The following is a 20,914-nucleotide window of genomic DNA, read 5'->3' on the forward strand; positions in this document are numbered from 1 at the left end:
CAAACTGCAGTTTCAGTGCAGCTTCAAAGGGCTCTACACTATTCCAGTCGATGAATAAGTGTTTTATCTAGTGAAATGATCAGTCATTTTCTAAAAAAAAATTTGAAGTTGGAAGAGAACCCTAACCTACCTTTTTGAACTGGAATACCACGAAGAACTAACCATGTGTAACCTTTCCAGCATTATTATGTAATGCATTAAGTCGGTCTAGTGCAAGATGAGCATTTGTGATTTTAAAGTATTTATACATTTTTGTTTTTTTAGAAAATGACCAGTTGTTTTGCTAGATAAGACCCTTATTCCTCAGCTGGAATTGTGTAGAGCCCTTTGGAGCTGCATTGAAACTGCAATTTGGTCCTTCAACCTGCTGATCTCCATTGAAGTCCACTATATGGAGAAAAATCCTGGAATGTTTCCCTCAAAAACCTTAATTTCTTTTCGACTGAAGAGAGAAAAACATGAACATCTTAGATGACATTGGGGTGGGGTGGGAATAAAGGGAATTTTTATTCTGAAAGTGAACTAATTCTTTAAACGGTAAATTTAAGGCCCTACGTAGTATTTTTGAGCATTTGAAAACACTCCATTCTGACTATATAAACAACTGTGTAGTTTCTAAAGTTGCCTGCTGTGTTTGGACAGGGACTCTGTGGACTGGTCTTATTTTAAATCTGGCTACCGTGTGGGTGTGTACTGAACTGTAGTCAGCGTGTGGTTTACTCCACACTAAAGTGAATATAGAACACTGGTTCACTGAGTAAAGACAGAAATGAGGCCACGAATTTGGTGAAATTGACCTTCACTTTACAAACAACCATAAACCGACATAGACACTCACTATATGAGCATGTTCACCACAGCCCAGGGTGAACATGTGGCGTGAATTAGATATTGATCGTTTGTGGGTTTCTCCATTGCATATTCAGTTAAGAACCCTCAGGCACAACTGCGATATGGGTCATTGTAACATAGAAGACCTCATCTGAGAGGACCACCATGATCATTGATCAGCCCCTTTTTGGTACTAGTATACTTGTGTAAATTCAATTAGAAAATGAAACTTACACCTTTTTAGAGTTGCCAAGACACATTTACTGAAAACACATTCCTCAGAACTTTCAATACAAAACCAAAACTATCTGAGAAAACTTTAAAGAAACAACTAATGAGCCATATTCAGGAGAAGTCCATTTCCAGAACAACAATTTACAGATAATGTACTCACCCTCTTGTCATCCAAGATGTTCATGTCTTTCTTTCTTCAGTCATAAAGAAATACATGAAAAACATTTCAGGATTTTTCTCTGTATAATGGACTGCTCGGGTGCCCAGAGTTTGAACTTCCAAAACACAGTTTATATGCAGCTTCAAACGATCCCAAATGTGGTTGTAAACGATCCCAGTTGAGGAAGAAGGGTCTTATCTAGCAAAGCAATTTAAAAAAAATGCAATTTAAATACTTCTTAATCTCAAACGCTCGTCTTGTCTTGCTCACCCTGAACTCTGTGTATTCTGGCTCAAGACAGTTAGGGTATGTTGAAAAACTCTGACCGTATTTTCTCCCTCAACTTCAAAAATCATTTTAAAATCATCCTATATCACTGCAGAAATACCGACCCAGTCTTTGCAAAGTGAACATGCAAAGAAGATCAAACACCCTTAACAAAAAAAGTAAAACAGCGATATAGGACGATTATGAAGTTGAGGGAGAACATGAGATGGGAGTTTTTCGACATACCCTAACTGTCATGAACCGGAAAACATTCATTTTATAACAATTAGGGCTGCACGATTAATCGCACGATATTGTGAGGCGAGCTTAGTCAATGAAGCCGGTACTTTGATTAGTAGTAAAGCTCCATCAGGTGCGTTCAGCTGGAGCGGCAATTAATACACAGAGCCGTAAATCACTGACAAGTTACCTCAAATCGCGCTCATAATCGAATGCAATTCATCTGCGATTATGAGCGCGATTTGAGGTAACTTAATCAAAGTACCGGCTTCATTGACTAAGCGTGCCTCACAATATCGTGCGATTAATCGTGCAGCCCTAATAACAATAAAATAACCGATACCGATAACTATAAAAATGCTTAATATCAGCGCAGATAAACAGCCGACCCCTAATGTAGTGCCCTATGATTTCCGCGATGCAGAAAACAGGACGGAATCATGGAATCTAGTCATAAAAATAGAATTTACTGTTTAATGCAGAATAATGCGGAATGTCATGGAATTTGTTAAAGTTTGGAAGAATTAATCTAAAGTATTTTAAAAACAAACTAACTTTTCTGAAATAAACCTTCTGTGTAAGTTTGTTTATTGTCCAGTAGCAGGGACCGTCTCCAGATTCTCCGGTTTCTCGTGTGAAGTATTCTTGCATTTCCTCATTCCTGTATCTGTGATGACTACAGTCTCAGAATGGAACACAATGGCACTGAATACTCCTGTTACCCGCTTCTATTCATCTGAGCTTGGCCTATTCTAGTCATGTTTGTATTGTGATAAACACGAACAGTCATTTTGCTTTGAATTTCTACCCATCAGTCCAAATATTTACTTGAATTTGTATTCCAAAAACATCCTCACAGGAAACAAGTACATACATGACCCTGATCAGTTTATTACAATGAAAAATAGAGGACTGGACTTTGTGAGACCATTTTGGTTTCTGACATTGTCAAATTGAGCAGATGAGAATATGTTGAAGAAGATGGATGTTCTTTGAGGCACTAGGAGCTTAACTGCTCCACAGAAGTCAGTAGGAGAAGCATGATTGAGCTCCATCACTGCTGTGCTATTGATTATTACTACTGGAGAGGAGTCTCATTGCTGTCTCTCCCCCACAACACTTTTCTCCCTCCATCCTTTAATCTCAGATGAAGAGCTCTCTTTATCATTGTTTATTTGTCTTTTCCCCCCCTTTTTTTTTTTTTTTTAAATTGGTCTCTTTCTCCTTCTCCTCCTGGGCCGAGTCCTTTCTAGAAGTGCACTAAATGTCAAATATTTTTGATAATTACTATAAAATGTTTTTGAATGAGGTTTCATATGCTCAGCAAGTCAACCTTTATTTAATTTGATTAAAAAGACTAAAATACTATCTTAAATACTATTACAATAAAGCAGAATTTTCATCAGCCATTACTTCAGTCTTCAGTGTCACATGATCCTTCAAGAAATCGAATGTACTTATTAAGGGTCGACCGATTTGTGTGTTTTTTTTTTGTTGTTAGGGCCAATTCGATACTTACTGATAACCAATAATTCGGTTATTTGGTCATAATATTTGTTTGGTGTAAAAATGAAAATTAATGGCAAAATTAGGCAAAATCTTGACAAAACCTTTCTTTAAATGCTTTTAAATTATTTTATCGGCACATTGGTTCGGCAAAATAACCAATACCGATAACTATAAAAATGCTTAACGTCAGCGCTGATAAACAGCCGACCCCTAATGTAGTGCCCTATGATTTCATGCATGGAATCCAGGCATAAAAACAGAATTTACTGTTTAATGCAGAATAGTGCAGATTGTCACAGAATTTGTCAGAGTTTAGAAGAGTTAATCTAAAGCATTTCATCAGATTAAATGAAATTGCGATATGGACTAGTGTCTGTAAACATTAAGCTGCAAAATGACTATTTAAATATGAGTCCTGCATGTTCCACTTGTCTCTGTATTAATGAATGGCACAGACGCACGGTTTTGCTTACTACACATAGTGAAGCGGTGATTACAACATCTGCCGTCTCAGTAAATGAGGGCATAAATACAAGAACAACGTCTTCAGAACTGCTCTGAGAGTAACTTCATTAGCATTTGACTGTTCCATTTAAGTAAAATGTATTGTTAGTTTCCGGCCACAGCTATATCCCTTCTAACCACAACAAGCGTCAGTTATTCATGGCAACCCGTTAAAAGAAAAGTTGGTTTAACCTGAAGACATATATGCCAGAAGTATATTACTATTATTTAGAATGTAAGTAATATTACTGCTACTACTGTTGATAAATTAATAAAACCAGAATTTGGTAACCGTAAAACATAAGGTGAGAAAAAATACAACATTTCATGGGGCCCTAAACATGTCATTTTTGTTAAACCTTTAATAAATTGATGTTAAATTGTATAAGTTTCATGATTTTAATTAAACCATGCTTTTTTTATTTAATACAATTTTATTTAACCATTAAAAAGGAGTCCAGAAAAATTTTATTTTAATGGGGAAAAAAAAAAAAAAAAAAAAACGGAATCCAGAAAAATTTAAATAGGGGAAAAAAATGAATTTATGCCCTACTAATGCTTATTTGATGCTCAAGAAACATTTCTTATTTTCATAGAATAGAATAGAATACCATTTATTTCAAATGGAAATTTCTATAACAGTGGAAAACATACCGTACTTGAATACATGAAACTACATTTGCAATGCATTTGACTCCTGTGTTGTGACATTTTAAGTGAAACAGCTGGAGGTAGGATGGGACTTGCTTTTATCAGACTGGACGTGATTAGATTTAATCATGGTAGGTTTTGATATAATTGTTTTTTTGTTTGTTTTGTTTTTTATTTTCAGCCCTCGTAGCTTTGGCTATGTCAGCAGAAATGTGGAGAAAGTTACATTTGGTTAACTAATAATTATTTTTATTTTTCTGTAAAATAACACAAACCGATTAAACATGCACAATGAGAGCAGAAACATTTATTACGGAAGTAAATTAGGTTGTTTTTAATATCAGTTTAGACTGATTTGTGTTAAAAGCATTCTGAATGCCAAATCACACTCCCAATAATGACATTGTGTTGACCGCACTGACCTGTAATGCTGAACCCAGCAGGGGTTGGGCAGATACCAGTGTGTACCTCTGTGAAAACAGCCCCAGAGCCAAAGGTCTCCTGTCCTACTTTACCATTCAGGCATTGTTCCACACAGCAACAGAGGAAATGACCTCAGGAAAGTTTCTATGAAACTTTCCAACTATTCTGACCAGTTGCACAATGACTTCATGAAGACATATAGCAGACCACCCTTTTTTTGTGGATGTTCCTGTGGCATAATACAGTGGAAAAAATGCTGAGTGAGGTTTCAGAGGTTGGGCAAATCAGTACTCTCATATTTCCTCAGTCTGAAATCTAAATTGTTTCCATTTTATGTAATAAAATGTTTTGTGTTCCTTTTAATAATCACTTTGTTTTCAAAGGGCTTTAGAGAGAATATATGAGGTTAGTCCTTTAACAAGGACCTAGTCGGCATTGTGATATGGATACATGCCCATCAATAATTTACTTCAGGCAGGTAATTTTCAGTAATGATGCAATTGCAGGTCCAGGCCAGTGTTGTCTTGTTATTATCTGCCATGATGAAAGATTATCGTTGTGGTGATATTATGTTTACAGTTCTTCCCTGTTTTGTTATGTGTATTTGCAGTAGTTTCTACAGTCGTAATGTATCTGTGCGCACCTTAGGTTCCCTAATCCCGTCTCTGTCAGGCAAGAAGCGTTAACTGATCCTCCATCGTTTTTTTTCCGTCCTCAGCTGTTAGTTGAAACCAGATATTAAGGCTGGCACGAAAGCCTCCTCGTCTTGCATATGACTCAAATCTAGTAATTAGCCTGCTTGAATTTAGCAGCGCAGAAATGATCAGGTTAACGGGCAATTAAAGAATGAGGTGTTTACGGAGAGAACGCTTAACGTGACACTACTGTACACACCCCATCGCGGTGCAGCTGTCGAATCAAACACCGTAAAGAGCTTTTTTCCCCCCTCTCAGGTTGAAATGTGCTCCTTTATGTAATTATACACACCAGACTGGCTGTCAGTCTGAAACGCTTGGGTTTCTTCCCAGAGTGCCTTGCTTGTTCCATTGTGCATAGTTATCTCAGAAGTGGTCTTACATCAGTGGTCATGAAAACACAGGAACGACAAGACTACTCAAGTGGATTTAAAGGTTTGTCTTACGTTTAGTGAAAAGAAGTGTTTTTACACGTTGATATGCAGAGAGCAGGGTAGCTGATGTAATGGAGGTGTAAACCGTTGAAGTCAAAATGTTAATTATTTTACCAAAATAAAAGGGATCATACAAAATGCTTGTTATTTTTTATTTAGTACTGATCTAAATAAGATAATTCACATAAAAGATGTTTACATATAGTGCACAGGAAAAAAAATAATAGTTGAATTTATAAAAATGACCCCATTCAAAAGTTTACATCCCCTTGATTCTTAATACTGTGTTGTTACCTGAATGATTTTTTCCTTTTTTTTTTTTTTTTTTTTTTTTTTTAATGAGTCCCTTGTTTGTCCTGAACAGTTAAACTGCCCACTGTTCTTCAGGTCCCACAGATTCTTTGTTTTTTTTTTTCAGCATTTTTGTGTATTGGAACCCTTTCCAGCAATGACTATGTTTTTTAGATCCATCTTTTTACACTGAGGTCAACTGAGGGACTCGTATGCAACTATTACAGAAGTGAAAACGATGCATTAAGACCTGGGGGTGAAAACTTTTGAACACATTTTTCTTATTTTGCCTAAATATCATATATTTTTTTTTCATTTAGCACTGCCCTTCAGAAGCTACAGAAGATACTTACATGTTTCCCAGAAGACAAAATAAGTTAAATTTACCCTGATCTTCAAATTCAAAAAGTTTTCACCCCCAACTCTTAATGCATTGTTTTTCCTTCTGAAGCATCAGTGAGTGTTTGAACCTTCTGTAATAGTTGCATATGAGTCTCTCAGTTGTCCTCAGTGTGAAATGATGGATCTAATGGATGGAAATCATACAGTCATTGTTGGAAAGGGTTCAAATACACAAAATGCTAAAATGCTGAAAAACCAAAGAATTTGTGGGAACTGAAGGGTTTTTCTGAGGAACATCGGGCAGTTTAACAGGACAAACAAGAGACTGAAACGTTTATATCAAGCGTATATAAACGTTTGAACAGGGCAATTTTTATAAATTCAACTATTATTTTCTCTTGTGGACTGTATGTAAATGTATTTTTATGTGAAATATCTTATTCAAGTCTGTACTACTAAATAAAAAATAACATCCATTTTGTATGATCCCTCTTATTTTAGTAAAATAATTAAGATTCTGCAAGGTGTATGTAAACTTTTGACTTCAAATGTAAATGTATTGCAAAGCAATAGACTTGGACTAGAGTGAATTCCTGAAAAGAGTAGTTCAGCAAAAAGGAAAATTCTCACCCTTATGCTGTTACAAACCCATATGACTTTGTTTCTTTTGTTGACCATAAAAGGAGATGTTTAACAGAATGTTGATGCTGCTCTTTTTCCAAACAATGTTAGTCTATGGTGTTCATGGTTCTCGACTCTTCAAAGGACAAAACAAATACCAAACTGAAAAAATAGTCCCTACATATACAGGTGCATCAAATTTGCTGTTGTTCAGTGTATTTCCACAGGCAAAATTCATTTCAAGCCATTTCAAGTTGATTTAAAGGTGTTGTTGTACAGAAAGTTGCTTGGCTTGAAAGTGACAATTTATAACAGACTTCTTTTTTGCCCACAAATTTTGCTGAAAGTAGATGACAGCAGATTTCACCAAAATTCTGCTCGTATGACCACACCTTAAGAATGATGGAGTGGTACAATATTGTTTTTGGTCAGTATTTGAATATTTTAAATTTAGTAGTCATTTGGTATGGTGTATATATAATTGAGATTTGATCACATCCATATTTTTTTTGCCATCACCTATCATCTAAATCTCAAAAGTTAATAGTTCATGTTAATATTAATATAATATTAACAATAATGAATATTGGCAATGACAGTAACATTTAAAAAACAGATCATATTTTGTATTTATTTAAACAACAGAATTTTACAGACATCCAAATTTTAATCCAAACCCGTAAGACCCTTGTTTATCTTTGGAACACAAATGTTAAAATTGTAAATAATAAAAAGTATAAATAATACTGATGTGAAAGTGCATCGAAGACTGACATTTTTTCTTTACATGGCTTGTACCAATTCTGATGTCAGTAATACTAAAAGCTATTAGTTCCCATGTCTCATGAGTTTGTCAGCCAATTATTTGGATTGTCACTAGAAAACATTAAAATTGATGCATTAAAACTCCTTTAGCTATAGTGCTCTATGTACTTACGGACGATGTAGAACATAAAAGAGAGTTATGGATTTGTAACTTTTGAAGTATTCTCAGTGTTTGTGAATGAGCATGTGTGAGAAAGACAGCAGTAAAGAAAGGAATGCTCGCAGGCCTCTGTTCTGACAAAGGCAGTGTGGTCTGGCCCGGCCTCAGCTGGGCCAGCTCTATTATCCAGGATGAGGGTCGCGTCTCCGTGGGTCTCTACACACACAAAGACCTCCCCTGGGAGTCACTCCTCTCAGATGGAGATGGAGTTGTCAGCAGGGGGTCCGGGCTTGATGATGTCAAATGGGATAGCACACTTTCTCATTAGCTGTGTAGCCATGCATTAGGGTGAGAGTGTGTGTCCATTTGCTTACAGCATGGCTTTGGTTTGAACTACATATTTTGAAGATTGACTAGTCAGTGTGCTGCCTGTCTAATCAGGCCTGTATAATTTGGGCTGGTTTGCGCAAGATGTGTTTTTCCATTCGAAAACAGCTAGATGAACCGCAACGGAATGGAAAGAAAAAAGGCTCTACATGAGTTTTTAAAACTTGGACTGTTTTTAGTGATAGTGGGATATATAGAAGGAAGGTTTATTTAATATACAAGTAACGCTTTAGGTGAAGAAAAAAAGTCTATGTACATGTACATGTACGAATTCCCCTCATGATCTGTGGGAAAGCATGCTTGAACTTTCAGAAATGAGAAATAGTTTCTTGTCAGTTGCACAGAAACAATAAATCAGGTATGTAATTCTGTCAGTGATTTCAGTGCGCTTATCTAAGTGTGTTTTGGAATGAAGGGTTTGGTCAATTGGACCTGTTTGGTCTTGTCCTTTGTGTACTTTGCTGAGCTTAGTTACCCTGGAGGCCATTGTGCCTGAAGGCAAGTCCATTTGTACGTGGGCATACGTGCACTCCTGCATATCTAGACATTTATGCCTGCAACACTGGATGGCACTGATTTTATTATTATTTTTTAAAAAATATTACCTAGCTCATATTTTGCCCGTATGCTGGAATTTGTTGTTCCCCACCCAAGACATGCCTTGTCTGGGTCTGCTAATGTTTCCCATTTCCAGTTTGATTTCCTGCCTGTCTGTTTGTAAGTAGGAGTTTCCTGTTCCCACGTTACCAGCGACCTTGTTTTAGGTCCTCGTGCCAAATATTGACACCCCCGTTCATCTCCCGGGATGGTTGCCAACTTGAACCATGCCTACTTTGCCCCTCACTGTTGTCTTTTTACATTGGTCAAATGTTTCAGATGCCATCATAGTGGTCTACCTGTTGTCTACAATGAGCATGTTTTCTTTTTTTCTCTCAGGAGCATCTTCAGCAGCTCATCCTTATGAACCTGCCCAATGTGCTGGCCATCGCCAAGGACCCATTATCAGGTATTGCTCATAATATTGTAAATAAGCCACTAAATCATTCTGCAAAACAGATGTCTTTCCAGTTTTTTTTTAAGTTAATTTTCAGACATATTTGTTCATTAAATACACTGTGTCATCTCTGGCTAAATTAAATCATATGATAAAATAAAACATATATAAAAATAAAACTGGAATACATGTTGGATACACTGTATAACTTCATAATGGCACCATCATGACGGTAGCAGGGTTGATGGTTTCATGGTTTATTTGGAAAAATAAGATCAGAGTTACAAAAAATATATAAGGTTCTTTTTAGAAAAAAGAATTTATTGCTGGTGTTTCTGCAAAATCCAGTTTTCAATTCTGGTAACAGGGGTGACATTTTAAGATTATTCCCTTCTGAGAAACCTAACAAGATATGATAATAGGATACTTTAACTACTTGAAGTGTTTGCTTGTTGAAAAGGTGATGATGCCTTTATGACAAAAAAATGTGTTTATTAAATATTTCACTACTTTAAAAGGGGGAAATATGATAGTAACAGTGTTGATTCATAGGGCCCTACAAAATCAGTTTTATTTTTTCCAAATTCCATTTTATTGTCCAAATTCTGTTTTTTCCATTTTCATTTTTTTTTCCGTTGTAATTTTTCTAGACTCTGTTTTAAAGGTTAATATAAATAGATATTATTTAAAAAGCATGTCTAATTAGCTGTAATCATGAAACAATTTAACAGCGATTTATTAAAGTTTTATCAAAAATTTAAATTAAATTTAGTTTTTTCTAAAATTCAATTTTATTTTTACCAAATTATGTGTTTTAATGGTTTCATTAAATTTCAATAATCAAAAACATCTCTAATTATTAATTTTTTTGATGTCAGTGATGTTTTAGTAATCGTATTATTGGTAGTAGTACTATTATTACATTAAGTAATATATTTCTGTCACAATTTCTTCAAGTTAAACCAAACTTTTATTTTGACGGGTTGTTGTGAAGACCTTTTAAGTTTTTCTCACAAAAATCTGTACAATACTCATAAAGTGACTCAGAGCAGTTCTAGAGATTGTGTTCATGTATTCATACACTACCAGTCAAAAGTTTGTGAACAGTAAGATTTTTAATGTTTTTTTTTTTTTTAAGAAGTCTCTTCTGTTCACAAAGCCTGCATTTATTTAATGCGGTGTACAGCAAAAACAGTACCATTTTGAAATAATTTAACGATTTAAAATAACTTTTCTATTTGAATATATTTTAAAATGTAGTTTATTCCTGTGATTTCAAAGCTAAAATTTTAACATCATTACTCCAGTCACATGATCCTTCAGAAATCATTCTAATATTCTGATGTGCTGCTTAAAAAAACAAATTTTTTTTTAAATTATTATTATGTTGAAAACAGAGAGAAATTTTTTTCAGGTTTCTTTGATGAATAGAAAGTTCAGAAGAACAGCATTTATCTGAAATGGAAATCTTTTGTAACATTATAAATGTTTTTATCATCACTTTTGATCAATTTAAAGTAACCTTGCTAAATAAAAGTATTTATTTCTATAATTATTCTTTTTCAAAAAAACGTTAAAAAAATCTTTTGACTGGTAGTGTATATTGAGGTGGCAGAGACTGAAAACACTGCATACGTCACGTCCGCTTCAGTATGTGTGTAGTAAAGGAACAGAACATGCAGGTTTCATATTTAAGTAGTATTTTTGCTGCTTAATATTACAGACACTAGTCTATACTGCATTTTAATATAAGTGTACTGACCTACTTTTGATTTATTGATCCCAAATTTGGCAAATTCCGTTCCGACGTTTAAATAATTTTAATTTCATTTAATTAGTTTTCATTAAAATGTGCAAGGAGAAATTAGAAAAACAAAGTAGGGGGAAGGAGAAAAAAAACTAAAAATTTAAATAAACCTACTGGGTTTTGTTTAAACAATGTCTATGTTAATATATAGTACATCCATTGCTTCATATCATTGCTAATTTTTACACACACATGTAGGATCAGAATCAACTGCTGTATCTTCACTATAAATTGTCTACTACCACATTTAACTGTGCCCCAAAGCAAAACGTATGCCCTACTGAACAAACCTCCTCATTCATCACCTCACACACACACACGTACTCCAGCCTTCATAAACACCCTTCCACCTTCTGATACGGGGTGTGCAGACAGGGTTTAGGCTCTCTGGGGAAGGAAACGCATGCTGTGGACCTTGTAATGGCAGGAGGAAAGGAGAAAGGCCGGAGGAAGCTTTTTGGGACCAAGCCCAGGCCTGAGCGCTGACTTTGGATCCTGCTGTTGACAGTAGAGAACAGCTATGTAGGAAACAGCTTTATATTAATATGTAGGAAACAGTTTTATATTAATTTGACATATTTTATTATAAAGATATAAAATGAAATGAGATGTAACAGGGTTGAATGCTGAATTTAACACTTAAGTCAGGGTCTTAAAAAAGTCTTTAAAAGTTTTAAATCACTTTTCCGTGAATTAAGGCCTTGAAAAGTACTTAAATCAGAGCAGCAAGTCTTAAATTCATATGATCATGGCATTAATTTTCGTTAGGGATTATTTCCTCATGTGTTTTATTTTAAAGTGAAGCGAAAGTGTAATTTCTGTGCTACATTGCTCAGGTCGCTCAATATTCGTTAAACAATACGCGGTAGGTGGCGATATGTGCTGCTTCATCTGTCAGTCACCCAAAGAAGAACCTGTCATTTTGATTTTTTTTTTTTTTTTTTAATAGTAATAAAAATCACTGTTTAGTTAGACAATACAGTTAAAACTGAACGTGGCTGCTAAATGCAGAGTGCAGAACAGCAGTCACATCACAGATCAGATTTAATTTATCACGTGAAGAGAGTGAGTCGAGCTGACTGACAAGAAGAGGGAGGTGAGAAAGACAAAACCATGGCCGAAATGCAAAAGTGCCTGATTTAAAAATATTTCAGATTTTGAACTTCTGCCATTTATCTAAGGTGATAGTGGAAGTTTCATATTTATTTGGTTTCACAGTGCTTGCTGATTTTTATTTATTTAAACTGTGCATTTTTAATAAAAAATATTACATCAAGGAGTATGCCGTGCTTCCGAGCTTTCTTATTCAACTTGCTAATAAACTTTCTATGTTTCTTATTTATTTGGTTACACAGTGTTTACTGATTTTCAGTCTTGTATACCTATTTAAATGTTGTGTAAGTTATTTTATATTAGGCATATAACATGGTGTATTTTTATTTGTTTTGTTAAAGGAGAACTCCACTTCCAGAACAACAATTTACAAATAATTTTCGCACCCCCTTGTCATCCAAGATGTTCATGTCTTTCTGTCTTCAGTCATAAAAAAAAAAATGGTTTTTGAGGAAAACATTTCAGGATTTTTCTGCATATAATGGACTTCATTAGTGCCCTGAATTTGAACTTCCAAAATGCAGTTTAAATGCAGCTTCAAAGGGCTCTAAATGATCCCAGCCGAGGAAGAAGGGTCTTATCTAGCGAAATGAAAAAAATCAAAATAAAATTTAGTATACTTTTTAAGAACAAAAGCTTGTGTAGCACAAAATACGCACAATCCTTTACGAGCTACTTAAAACCAAAGGAAAGTGAAGAAAAGAAGGAAAACTCAAACTAACTAAAAACAAACGACTGCTTGACACCAAATTGCCGCTAATTTGAAAGTGAAAGTAAAATGTGCACAACGCTTTTACCGAAGGAAAGTGAGGAAAAGAAGGAAAACTGAAACAAACTAAAAACAAACAATTGCTAGACGCTGAATTGCTGCTAATCTTAAATTTACCTGCAGAAACCCTGCTTAAAACTCTCAAAATGTTCTCAAAAATATGTGAAAAGAATGGCCAATTGTTAGATCATATATTACTACTATAACTGTTTAGAATGTGACTGAGTTACACTAAACTTCTATTTATACTGGAAGGTTTGCATTTAATTTGTTTTCATATTATGTGACTCTGACACCTGATCACTTCTGCTTGTATGTTGTTATACCCTACGCACGGTACCGTATACTGTCGACAGACACGCATGACAGGCCTTTATTATATTGAGGTGTGATTCTGATCTGCAGGTTGACATTTATTTGTGTGCATAGACAAGATTTCCGTCTCTGCTCATGGTTACTACCTACAGGATATGTTATAATGGTTTTGCATATACAAAAATAGCTCTTATCATAGCTGTAGTGTCATTTTCTGGTTGTAATAGGTTATTAAAACAGTCTGAGATTCTGTGTTTTTCCTGGGTGCTGTATTAGAGTTTACATCTGCCTGTTCACTAGGCTACTTTTGTAGACATTCTGGTCAAGAAATGCTGTAGAAAGTAATGTTGAGAGAAAACACTGACTGTATAATGAATCTGTTTACCCTAACAGAAGTCAGTAAGACTTTATAGAGGCCTTAGATGCTGGTGTTTCATATATTGTGTTACCTGTGCTACGTTTAGCTCTCTGACGTCTGTGTTTTTACATTAAGCTTCACTTGTAATGGACAATAGAGTTTATTTTCCCTACGGCTCCTCCTCTGCTGTCTGTGTAAAGGGGGTACGCTGTAGGGTGGGGTGGCGTTGAGCAACAAACGGTCGCTATGACGACGGCACCCCCACACCCAATCCATTCTCTCCAGAGTATTTATTAGTCCAAGACTGCCAGACGCAAACAAACTCACCAACACACAGACCTAAGCTTCAAAAAGTAATTAAAAATAACTTTATCTCAAAGGGTTTGTGTAGTTGCGAAAGACTTGGTGTGTTTTTGCAACGTTTTGTGTCCTCGGGTTTTAAATGGTAAGAAAACATTGACTGCATGTGAAGGTTTGTTTAATTTAATGGTTGAAGGAGAATATCCTCTCTCACTTTCTTTCTTCCTGTTGTATGGCTCAGGTGAAATTGAATATTTTGTTAATATTCAAACTGCTAGTGTGATATTTAAACAGTGATGGCGTTGACCCTTTAGCTGTGAGGATCTGAAAAATTACTTCTCTAAAACTGTGGTAATCTTAATTTCCACCAAAATGCCATAGCTACTAAAATTGTTACCATGGTAAAAGCATCTTTAAGCATTTAGGGTTCAATTGATAGCCACATTTTGAGTTTGCTGCCAGTCATTGGTACCTAAGTTTTAATAATAAACAAATCAGTCTTATTTTAGTATTACTTATAGTATTTATTAGTATTTTGATGATGTTGATGATGATTATTATTATTATTATTATTATTTTTTTTTTTTTTTTATATATATATATATATATATATATATATATATATATATTGTGTTCTCAATTTAAATTGTTTTATTTTTTTAGTAATTTTTGGTATGTGCCTTTGTCATTTTTATTAGTTTTTTTATATTCTATTTTGCTTTTGTTTTTATTTCAGTTTTTAGTAATTTTAGTACTTCAACTTTTATTTTAAAATATTAAAATATTTTTTAATATTGTTTTAAAATATTTTAGTTGCAAAGGCAACATTTGTCATTTTAAATTAATACATTTTAATAAATTATTATTTATTTGCTTTATTTCAATAAACATGAACCATTTTATTTTTTAGCTAATACTAACATCACTGAAATCTATGGATGCTCATTTCCACCACTGAATAAAAAATAAAAAAGGTAATTGCGACTTTTTTTCTCACAATTCTGACTTTTCTTCAGTTCTAACTTATTTTCTCATAATTGTGAGATATAACCTCTCAATTCTAAGAAAAAAAGTCAGAATTGTGTGATTTATAAATTTGGAATTTTTACTTTTTTTTTCTCAGAATTGTGTGATATAAACTTGCAATTGTGAGAAATAATGTCAGAATTACAAAATATAAACTTGCGATTTTTATTTTTTTATTTTTTTTTATTTTTAGAATTGTGTGATAAACTCGCAATTGCGTGTTAAGTCAGAATTCTGAGATATAAACTCACAATTTTGAGAAATAACGTCAGAATTCTGATATGCAAAGTCAAAATGATTACTTTTTTCTCAGAATTGTTTGTATCTCAAAATTATGACTTTTTGTTATAAAATTATGACAATTGTGAGTTATAAAGTCAGAATTGCGAGATATAAACTCACAATTTTGACTTTTCTCGGAATAGCGTGATATGAACTCACAATTGTGTGTTATAAAGTTAGAATACTTATGGGATTATTTTTGTGCCAATAAGAATGAACGTAACTTTGTAAAACTGAACGTAACTTTCCAAGAAACGATCAAAAATATGCCACTGCAAAAGAAGAAAAACACAATGAACGTGCTTTGTTTATATTAAGTATTAACGTTATTAGTATTTCACCTACGGTCGTCTCTTAGTTTCTAAAGATGAGCTCCCAGGAGAGACACGGAGCGGCATCATCTTCCACCTCAGCTTGTCCCTCAGGGCAGCTTGAAGTAAGTTCGTGTTGCTAAAGTAGCGTTAATCAATAATATCGATAAAAGTTTTATTCATGTACAGTGTGCAACAGTTCTGATAGTTTCTATAAACAAAGCACGACGTATTGCACACCGCAACAACTTTCCAATATGCGCGCCACTGACGTCACCGTCTGTGCTTCCAGGTCAGAGAGCAACTGTCCATCAAAAGCTCATTAGCCAATCAGAGTAGATCGCTGTTAAGCCCGCCCCCACGAGAGGTTTGTGCCAAAACAGCAAACGAAAATTTGCGAAGCGTAAGCGAAAGCTGTGGCAACGCATTCAGAATCCATGATTCGCGAAAACGATTCTTTGAAAATCATTAACAAAGAATGAAGCATATTTGAAGAGCATGTTAAATTCGTGCGACTGAGTTCATTTTTTCATTTTCATTGTGTTTTTCTTCTTTTGCAGTGGCATATTTTTGATCATTTCTTGGAAAGTTACGTTCAGTTTTTTAAAGTTACGTTCATTCTTATTGGCACAAAAATAATCCCATAAATACTGAGCTATAAACTCGCAATTCTGAGAAATAACATCAGAATTGTGAGATGCAAACTCACAATTATGACTGTATGTTCCTCAAAATTGCGAGAGATATCTTTATATCTCACAATTGTGACTTTTTCTCAGAATTGCGACAGAATTGTGCAACGCTGACTTCATAACAAGCAATTGCAAGTTAAGTCATAATTGTGAGATATATTAACTCAGAATTCTGAAAACATATCGGGTTTTTCGCCTCAAAAGTACACTTTATAACTCGCAAATGGAAGTTTATATCACGCAATTCAGTTTTGTTTTTTTTTTTTTTCCTTTTCTTCCCCGGTGGTGGAAACGGGTTTCCATTGAAATCTTTACCTAAACAGGTCTGTCATTTAGAAATGTGGGACCGTAAATATTATTAAATAAAAAAAAATCGAAATCACTGTGGCATACATAGGGGTATCAGTTAAAGTTTTTGTATCGACTTCCCCTTTTTAGCGAAAATGAATGTTTATGTCTTTCATTTCTGTTGTTCTTGTGATTTCTAATTATTCCATTCTCTCAGGTAAAAGCATGGAGGAGGTGAAGAGATTGTTGTTGCTGATACTGGGCTGTGCTGTTCAGGTAAGCTCAGTGAACTAGTAGAGATCCTCAACCCACGTTTTGAGACCAGTGCAGAAAATCATATCCACATAGCCATGCCCGGGCATGCCTCTGCTTTTCCAAAGAAAAATGAACACACGCTCATTATGCTACAATATAAAGCATTCATCCAGATATGTGCCAGAGAAGTTGGCACAGATTATTGGGTTAGATTTGCTAAGATGTTTTTATGTTTCCTCCTTTTCCTGAGGATTGTTCCTCACGTGTCTGTTCTGTTCAGGCCTATTTCTTCCTGCTTTTGCACTTTTAGCCCCCTCTCTAGCTGGTTTTTCTTGTTCTGTGAATGGATAATAAACAGCTCACATTGATTTAGAGCCTTAAACTGCACAGTGTAACATTTGCCTGCTGATTTGCTTTCTATTCAGAGTCTCTTTGAGCTTGTCTAATCCTGCACCATAACTTCCTCTCACATTATTCCAGTCACGAGGTGCACAACTTTATCCCATTTGAAAGCATCTCCTGCATTCTTTCATTTAAAGAGCGGCTCAATCTCTAACTTGATTCCAACTTAGCAGTTTGACTAATCAACATGAAGGCATGCTAATGAATTCTTAGGCAATGTTGATTTCATATAAACACAGAATCGTTATTTCTTTATGTGATCTGGTTTGTACAAGATCTTTGGTAGACTTAAATTGTTCTCTGCTTATCTTCTCCTCTTCCTTTTCCTTTTCGAATTCATCTTTCCATTTCCTTTTTCTATTCTGTCCTCTTCCCGTACAATTTCCTATTTCCTCTCCCCTTTCTGCTTCCTCTTCCCCTTTTCCTTTACTATTCTTTTTCTTTTATTATTCTCATCTTCATCCTTCTCCCCCTTCCACTTCCTCTTCCCTTTTCATTCTCACCCTTTTCTTTTCTTATACTTTTCTCTTCCTTTTCAATTTTCCTTCCTCTTCCTCTTCATTTTCGCTTTTCTGTTTCTTCAACTTTTTTTCTTTCGCCTCTTTCCCTTTCCCTTCTTTCACCATTCCTATCTTTCAATTCTTCCCTCTTCCGCTTCCTCTTCCTGTTTCTTCAACTTTCTATTTCTCTTCTTTCTTTATCCTGCTTAAATTTTTTTCTCTTCCTTTTCCTGTTCCTTCCTCTCCCTTTTTGCTTTTCTGTTCCTTCAACTTTTCCTTTTTCCATTCTTTGCATTCATCTGCTTTCTCGTCTTTCCCTTCTTTCTTTATCCTCATTTTTCATCCTTCGCTCTTCCTTTTCTGGTTCCTTCCTTCTTCCTCTTCACTTTTCTGTTTCTTCAACTTTCCCCTTTTCCATACTTTCCCTTCCTCTTCTTTCTCATCTTTCCCTTTCTCCATCCTTCCTTTTTAGTTATTTCCTTTTCCCTTTCAATTCTTTCCTCTTCCTTTTCTGGTTCCTTCCTCTTCCTTTACACTTTTTTGTTCCTTCAACTTTCCCTTCCTCTTCTTTCTCCTCTTTCCCTTCTTGCTTCATCCTCCCTTTCAATCCTTCCCTCTTCCTTTTTACATTTCCTTTCTCTTTCTCTTCCTTTTCACTTTTCTGTTTCTTAAACTTTCCCTTCCTCTTTCTCGGTTTTTCCCTTTCTCTCCTTTCTTCATCCTCCCTTTTCAATTCTTTCCTTTTACTTTTCAATTCTTTCTTCCTTTTCCTGGTTCCTTCTTCTTCCTTTTCACTTTTCTGTTCCTTCAGCTTTCCCTTTTTCCCTAGTTTCCCTTCCTTTTCTTTCGATTCTATCTTCATTCTCCCTTTCAATTCTTTTCTCCTCCTTTTGCGGTTCCTTCCTCTTCCTCTTCGCTTTACTGATCCTCCAACTTTCTCCTTTTCCATACTTTCTCTTCCTCTTCTTTCTCCTCATTCCTCTTCCCTTCTTTCTTCATCCTCCCTTTCAATTCTTTCCTCTTCTTTTTCAGCTTTCTTTCCTTCTTCCTGATTTGCTTTCCCGTTCTTTCAACTTTCCCTTTTTCCATACTTTCCCTTCCTCCTCTTTCCCTTCTTTCTTCATCCTCACTTTTAATCCTTCCCTTTTCCTGTCCCTCTTCCTCTTTGCTTTTCTCTTCCTTCAATCTTTCCCCTTTTCCATGCTTACCCTTCCTGTTCTTTCTCTTCTTTCCCTTCTTTCTTTATCCTCTCTTTTCAGTTGTTTCCTCTTCCTAGTCGCTTTTCTGTTCCTTCTACCTTTTCCATGCTTTCCCTTCCCGTTCGGTCTCCTCTTTCACTTTTCCCTTCTTTCTTCATCCTCCCTTGTCAATTTTTCCTCTTCTTTTTCTGGTTCCTTCCTCTTCCTCTTTGCTTTTCTAATTCTTCAACTTTCCCTTTTACCGTACTTTCTTTCTTCTCTTTCCCTTCTTTCTTCCTCCTCCCCTTTCAATTATTTTCTCTTCCTTTTCTGGTTTCTTCCCCTTCCCCTTCCTTTTCCTCTCCTTCTTCTTCCTCTTCCTCTTTGCTTTTCTATTTCTTTAACTTTTCCTTTTACCATACTTTCCCTTCCTCTTCTTTCCACTCTTTCCCTTATTTCTTCCTCCTTTCTTTTCAATTCTTTTCTCTTCCTTTTTCTGGTTCCTCCCCATCCTCTTCTCATTCTTATCCCTTTGCTTTTCCTTTTGCTTTCAAACTTTTCTTATTCTCACCCCTTTCCACTTCTCTTTCCATCCCTTCCATTTTTTTTCTCATTCTCTTTTTTTCTCTCAACAGTGTGATCGTAAAGAAGAAATGATTGAGAAGATCAAGCTGCTTGACATTGAAACACAGACCGCCATTGTGACGCACATTCAAGAAGTGAGTTTGCCTGATTTCAGCCAATAACTTCTTAAGCATATCATGTATGTAGAACATGTATTTGAGGTGCAAAATTATTATTTGATTACAGGTAACTCACAACCAGGAGAATGTCCTGGACCTGCAGTGGATGGAAGTCGGGGAGATCCCAGTTGAACAGTTGGACCCTCTGTCTCGAACCATGGCCTTTCATCTACGCAAACTTATAGACGAGCGAGATGAGTCTGCTGAGGTACACCGATCTTAACAGCAGAAACGACAATCATCTATTTACTAGGAAGTTGTACTAAACTTGAAGACATTGACCAATACTGATTAGATGCTAACAGGTCTGTTTTGTGTCTTTAGTTGATCCTAGAGCTGACCCAGGAGAGGGACTATCTTCAGTCCCAGCAGCCTTCCAATCTCTTAGGCTTTCCCAGCCATGATCACTCATCTCTATCCCCCATCACCTTACTGTCTAAAGAAGATCGTCAGCATTTAGCAGTGGAGCTGGCCGACACAAAGGCCAAACTACGGCGCTCGCGCCAAGAGTTGTAAGTGTGTTCCGTACAGTTACTACTTTTAGTTTTACCTTGTTTGTTCAGGTTTCAAACTGCATTATGGCAGCTAGCTTCACTGACAGCCTCAGCACTGTCAAAATAAAAGTCCCAATTCTGATGCATTTACTCTTATGTATTTGCTCTGTACAGAGAGGAGAAGACTGAGCAATTGATTGACGCCAAGAACGAGATTGAGCGCCTTGATGCAGAGATCCAGAAACTCAAGCAGGAGGTATCGCATCAAGACTCTTAGTTTTCTTAACCCATCAAATGGTTGACTGAAACTGGGAATCACTTTACTGAACCTTCAGCAAACTATCATCTGCTGTTTTTGTGTGCGAGTAGAACATGCAATTGCTGGCAGAGGCACGTTCGGTGCGGGCGTACCGTGATGAGGTGGATTCTCTGAGGGAACGTGCTGGAAAAGTGGATCGCTTGGAAACCGAACTGGCTCGGTGCAAAGAAAAGCTAAACGATGTCCATTTCTACAAGACGCGCATAGAGGTAGCCCCACACCAATCTATATTACATTTCCATTTTAATTACTGC

At 35.6% G+C, this 20,914-nt stretch overlaps 1 protein-coding gene across 2 annotated transcripts in view; it reads left to right on the forward strand.

The window, feature by feature from the left end:
* The window catches only part of ccdc88c (coiled-coil domain containing 88C), a 76,200-nt gene that overhangs the window by 19,676 nt on the left and 35,610 nt on the right, over window positions 1-20,914 (forward strand). For both annotated transcript variants that reach the window (XM_051134017.1, XM_051134018.1), the window contains exons 4-10: window positions 9,451-9,520; window positions 16,987-17,045; window positions 19,740-19,823; window positions 19,915-20,055; window positions 20,172-20,359; window positions 20,516-20,597; window positions 20,711-20,869. In XM_051134017.1, coding sequence (XP_050989974.1) covers window positions 9,451-9,520; window positions 16,987-17,045; window positions 19,740-19,823; window positions 19,915-20,055; window positions 20,172-20,359; window positions 20,516-20,597; window positions 20,711-20,869 — 783 coding nt within the window. The remainder of the gene's footprint in view (window positions 1-9,450; window positions 9,521-16,986; window positions 17,046-19,739; window positions 19,824-19,914; window positions 20,056-20,171; window positions 20,360-20,515; window positions 20,598-20,710; window positions 20,870-20,914) is intronic.

Source organism: Labeo rohita, chromosome 17, assembly GCF_022985175.1.
Source record: "Labeo rohita strain BAU-BD-2019 chromosome 17, IGBB_LRoh.1.0, whole genome shotgun sequence".
In the NCBI taxonomy this organism is placed as follows: domain Eukaryota; kingdom Metazoa; phylum Chordata; class Actinopteri; order Cypriniformes; family Cyprinidae; genus Labeo; species Labeo rohita.